General features: G+C 42.0%; 1 protein-coding gene across 1 annotated transcript in view; it reads left to right on the top strand.

The window, feature by feature from the left end:
- Window positions 1-1,442: 1,442 nt before the first annotated feature.
- The window catches only part of LOC135558961 (uncharacterized), a 19,158-nt gene continuing 14,600 nt past the window's right edge, over window positions 1,443-6,000 (top strand). Inside the window, exons 1-4 of the mRNA XM_064993212.1 lie at window positions 1,443-1,563; window positions 2,355-2,557; window positions 2,769-2,873; window positions 3,108-3,203. Coding sequence (XP_064849284.1) covers window positions 1,539-1,563; window positions 2,355-2,557; window positions 2,769-2,873; window positions 3,108-3,203 — 429 coding nt within the window. The 5' untranslated portion in view covers window positions 1,443-1,538. The remainder of the gene's footprint in view (window positions 1,564-2,354; window positions 2,558-2,768; window positions 2,874-3,107; window positions 3,204-6,000) is intronic.

Genomic DNA, 6,000 nt, shown 5'->3' with positions numbered 1-6,000 from the left:
GATATGAGATGAGTAATGTAGGATATGTAGACATTAAGTGGCGTTATTTAAAGTGACTAGTGATACATTTATTACATTAAATAAGAGGATGTAATAAAGTGGCAAGAGATCTAAGTCAGTATGTTGACAGCAGCCACTCTATGTTAGTGATGGCTGTTTAACAGTCTGATAGCCTTGAGAGTGAAAAACAGCTTCAGTCTCTCGGGCCCAGCTTTGATGCACCTGTACTGACCTCGCCTTCTGGATGATAGCGGGGTGAACAGGCAGTGGCTCAGGTGGTTGTTGTCCTTGATGACCTTTTTGGCCTTCCTGTGACATGGGGTGGTGTAGGTGTCCTTGAGGGCAGGTAGTTTGCCCTTGGGGATGCGTTGTGCAGACCGCACTACCCTCTGGAGAGCTTTGCGCGTTGTGGGCGGAGCAGTTGTCGTACCAGGGCCCCAGTGTTGAGGATCAGTGGGGTGGAGATGTTTCCTACCCTCACCACCTGGGGGCTGCCTGTCAGAAAGTCCAGGACCCAGTTGCACAGGGCGGGGTTGAGACCCAGGGTTTCGAGCTTAATGACAAGTTTGGAGGGCACTATGGTGTTAAATGCTGAGCTGTATTCAATGAACAGCATTCTTACATATGCTTCCTTTGTAAGTGTGCCCCTGGCTATCAGTAAATATATATTTTTTTTAAAGAGTAGTGCCATCTGGTTTTCTTAATAAGGAATTTGAAATGATTTATACTTGGTATCAAAAGTAAAGTGTTAGTAATTACTTTTGATACTTCAATATGTTTAAAACCAAATACCTTTAGACTTTTACTCAAGTAGTATTTTACTGGGTGACTTTGACTTGAGTCATTTTCTATTAAGGGATCTTTACTTTTACTCCAGTATTCCAATTGGGTACTTTTTCCACCACTGAATTGAACCTTGAAAGCGGAGGGCAGACAAGACTGGACTACAAGACTGAACTACAACTTCCGTTTAAGAACAAAACGGTTTCTGTTGCAAAACGTTTTGCAAGAGACGAAAGTTTTTGCAACAGAATATGCATCATGAGACCACCCCAGCTATGTGGTAAACTGACTGCCTGGAATGAAGTATTCTCAATTTTACAATTTACCTGCAAGATCGTTTTACGGATTTTCCTCGTCATCCACAATTTGTTATTTTACACCCGTAAAAAAAAAAAATCTTCACTCACGTTTTCCCTCGTCTTTTTAAATCACATTTTCCGCACTTAAAAATCACGTGTTTGTAAGGCCCCCATTTGTCTTTCTACAATTTTGCCTGCAGTTTGAACCATTTGTTTAAACGATTATCTACATAAACACCGTTGCAGAATTTCACGTATCATTATATAGGACATATTACAAATAACAATTGTGTAGCTTAAACATTTGTAACGTTGAAGATGATAACATGGTACAGAAAAACAGGCGTTATTAATGTCGTACTATGCACCGTGTGATGCTGTAAACAAGATTTTCACGGACAGATCTGTGAAGAGATCCACTGTTTTTGGTGCAGCTAATGTTTACGAAAGCACAAAATGCAAACGCTCCGGGAGGAACAGGGTAAATTATTAATATATTGCAATTAACTGTATGGGTGAAATGTTCCAGTCTACATTGCTGCTTCAATTTCAAGCTCGCTAGCTAGCCAACCACCATCTTTGCCAGTATTCTCGCGGAAATGTGTTATAACAAAGATGGTTTATTTAGTGGCATATACGAACCTTAATTAAATATTTAATCAGAGAATTGGTAAAACATTTGGTTAGGGTCAAGGTTAAGGGTTTGTTAAGGTAAGGGTCAGTTATAGATTTTGGCCAGTCGTTTTGCACGTCAGAACTATAGCCCTTCCCCACTTCTTCAGCCTGAAGCTGAAGCTGGGCCCTGGCTTGAGCCTTGGAACGTGTTTAATTAAACCATAACCAATTTAGTAAAATACCCATAACCAGATATAAAAGCATGCATTAGTATAAGAACTCAAGAATATGCGTCATTAGAAATGTTGTGCAGCTCAGACAGTAATGTTTTTTTAGTGTAATGTGTGTAGTTATATACTGTAATTTCCTCCATAGAATTAGGAATTCTAATAATTGAATAGGTTCTCTATGGCTTCCTCGTTGATCAAGGTTCAAATTTATTCCAAAAAGGTGTTCCCTCCCACTGTTACTCATTATATATCTGACATGGAGGGAGGGTACTGTTGTTTACACCTGCCTGTATCTAGAAGAGCTGGAAAGGGGCGTGAACAAGTGCAGAAAGGGTTGGGGCATTATATACAGTACTGCCCAAGTTATAGTAGCTAGCTTGCTCTTTCATTCAAGTTATGTTTGAATGCACATCATCTTCTCTTCTAGGTCCCCCTCTTCCTCTGTCGTCTCTGCGTCTTTTTGTTCCGCCACTGCGGCTGGTGTGTGCAGCTCTGTGGCAGGTGATCGAGCGGAGAGACATCATGGACTATGGGCTGCTGGAGGAGTTTGCCACCAGCGTGTTGGAAATAGTCCCGGAGCTAATGAGTTACAGAGAGAGGGTCCAGCTCCTCCTGGGACTAAGAGCACGGGTGAGTGGGTGTGACAAGAGGGAAAGATGTAGAATTTACCACTAGGCACAGATCTAGGATCAGTGTACCGTCAAATCTGAAGCTTTATTGAAGGAAACGCAAGATTTACCTTAGATAAGTATCTAGGGGAAACCTCATCCTACTTCAACATTAAACTCAACGATCACACACACCTGTTGCCATGAATACTCAATTCTCATTTTATTGACAGCTGGTCCTAGAGTTATGTCGCTGTGATGATGAGTTGTGTCACCCTGACACCGTTCAGCCACACCTGAACAGGATGAGGAGCTGTGTCTCCAATCATAAGGGAGAGGTGAGAACTACTCAGAGAAGGAATCGTGATTCAAATGCTCAGTTGGTTGGAGTGTGGTCCTTGTAATATGGATCACCGTGCTTATAATGTGGGTTTTATTCCCACATTCGCCTCAAAATACTAAGTATACAGTATGTAAGGCTGTAAGTATATTTGCTAAATGGCATTATGGATAAACATTGTAAAGGATTAACCTATGTTGCTATATTTATCCACTGTGCATTCTTGCTGCAGGTTTCAGATCCAAATGTGGAAGCATCAGAGGCGAGCTTCACGAAGCTGATTGAAACCCTAATGGAGGAGCCAAAGGAGAGGGAACTCTTCTTCCAGGTCAGTGGCTGTGTCCGTGTAGAAGTTAATCTGAGCATGCACAAATAAAGTTAATTTCCAAATGAAACCATGTCATAATTATCTTTGAAGTCAATATGTTGGAGTTCAGGCTTTATTTGATGTTTTTCAGTAGGAAATTCCATGAATTCTGACCATTACACAGTAGTCTCAAAAAAGGCTTTTCAGACAATCATATTTCCTGGCTTTTAGACAGGGCTCACTGAGCTTGTTTTTCCACTCACAGCTGTCTCCCAGTATTAGTTACAGAATATGAGATGTTAATGAAACAATCCAAACCAAGTTGAGTTTGTTTGCATGTTCTACAGTCTTGTAAAGATAGGGGGTGAATGGGACAGGAAATGTTACATTCATGACGTTTTTTTTAGGTTGCACCTTTCGTCGGATCTTGAAACTTTCTCAGTATAGCTGACGTTCATCAAGGTTTTATATGGTCTATAATTGACAGTGTTGTAGTACTTGAGTCCCGATTTTCAGGACTTGTGACTCGACCATTAGTGACTTATATTTGCACCTGAACTGAATAGGCTACTATGATAAGCAGAATATTAGCAGCACTGGGTGTGCAGAGCAGCGAGGGTTCTGTTCTCTAGCAGTGGGAAGGGTGCGGAACACATCAGCTGGTGAGCTGCACTGAAGCAAGCAATGACTGTGGGGCAGACAGGCAGGCTCCACTCTGCCTCCGATCATATGCTTCACATCACACAAGCGACTCTTGCTTCCCCATAATCACCAGTCAATTATTTGATTTTGCCTGTGTGGCTACCCAGTATGCATGGGGTCTATTGTTGCCCCATAGTGACGAAGGACTTGTTTTGATAGCTACGTTGCTCTACATGGCTACATTAGAATCAACTAAGGGTAGCTTACCGTGAGAGTTTTGATTTCTGTTAAAGGGTAGGTAGCATAAACGTAACAACATGTAACATATGGATTTGCATTAGTATGCTCATCAAAAGTCCCAATGCAATTCGATACAAATCAGCTTAAGGTTGCTAGCCAAGTAGCCTGCTAACATTCGCCCTACCAACCTGCTAATGTTAGCACTGCGTGAGTCAGCCAGTTGCAATCAACACCTAGCTTACACCTTCATTAAAGTAAACCAACGTTTGCGAAATGCAGCGGTCTAAGGCACTGCACCTCAGTGCTAGAGGTGTCACTACAGACCCTGGTTCGATCCCGGACTGTATCACAACCGACCGAGATCGGGGGTCCCATAGAGCGGCGCACAATTGGCCAGCGTCGTCCGGGTTAGGGGAGGGCAGGTGTCATTGTAAAATAAGGATTTGTTCTTAACTGACTTGCCTAGTTAAATCTAACCAGTTATCAAATAATGTTACCGGTATATGCAGTTATCTTATCCAGCAAGCCAGCCAGCTGAAGTTTTATTTTAGCCTGATAGCTAGCCTAACCAGCTAACTAGCCTAGCTAGCCAACCACCACGGTCGACATAGCTAAGTAGTAAGCCAGAGAACAACTAGTCTAGCACAGGCAGGGACCCACAGAACACAACAACAAAAAAGCCAGCAGATAAAAAGTAGAGAGAGGAGACTTATCAATTTACGACAGAACCAGACAAACCGGTCCCACTTCAAAGCTAGCTTTTCATTTTAGGCCACAAATGAGTAACCCAGTCTTTGTTGGTATTACAGTGCTAGTACTAGTATTACAGTACTAGCTACTAGCTACAAATGACTGAAAGCTATTAGAACTCTCGCTCGACTACCACTACCAAACGCATAGGGGGAAAAAAAAACATTTTTCGTTGATGTACATAGCTCACCAGCGCCAACACTTGGTTTGGAATGTAATTACATGCTAGCATGGCTAGTAACTGACGTTAGCCAGCTGGAACTAGCTAAGTAGCACTGGTTCTCCATATGATGTTGAGAAATAGTGCATTGTGGGTAGTTCAGAAGATATCTGGAAATAAGTTAATAAAGATGCAAAAACGCTAAAACATACAGTGTATTCAGACCCCTTGTATTTTTCCACTTCTTGGGTATGACGCTACAAGCGTGGCACATCTGTATTTGGGGAGTTTCTCCCATTCTCTGCAGATCCTCTCAAGCTCTATCAGGTTAAATGGGGAGGGTCGCTGACAGCTATTTTCAGGTCTCTCCAGAGTTGTTAGATCGGGTTCTGAGCACTCTGAAGCAGGTTTTCATCAAGTATCTCTCTGTACTTTGCTTCCTTCATCTTTTTGTTTCTTATGGTCTGAGAGTCTTTTAGGTGTCTTTTCGCCACCTCCAATTGGGCTGTCATGTGCCTTTTACTGAGGAGTGGCTTCCGTCTGACCACTTTACCATAAAGGTCTGATTGGTGGAATTCTGCAGAGATGGTTGTCCTTCTGGAAGGTTCTCCCATCTCCACAGAGGAACTCTGGAGCTCTGTCAGAGTGACCATCAGGTTCTTGGTCATCTCCCTCAAGCATGATCAATGGAAACAGGATGCACCTGAGCTCAATATCGAGTCTCTTAGCAAAGGGTCTGGATAATTATTTCAATAAGGTATTTTTATTTTATTTTCTAAAAACCTGTTTTTGGTTTGTTATTATTGGGTATTTTGTGTGGATTGAGGTAATTTTTAAAATGTAATCAATTTTAGAATAATGTAATTATTTTGTGGGGGGAAGTCGAGGGGTCTGAATTCTTTACGAAGGCACTGTAAAAACGGATAAGATTATGAATACGAGTATGAGAAGTTCGGCACACCCCTAGTAAAAGCTCATGCTACCTACCCTTTAACGTTACAATGAGGGAAGTAACTAGCTAGCTAT

This window comes from Oncorhynchus masou, chromosome 17 (assembly GCF_036934945.1).
Source record: "Oncorhynchus masou masou isolate Uvic2021 chromosome 17, UVic_Omas_1.1, whole genome shotgun sequence".
Classification (NCBI taxonomy): domain Eukaryota; kingdom Metazoa; phylum Chordata; class Actinopteri; order Salmoniformes; family Salmonidae; genus Oncorhynchus; species Oncorhynchus masou.
The sequence above is the reverse complement of the archived record's forward strand: the minus strand, read 5'-3'. Positions and strand labels throughout refer to the sequence as shown.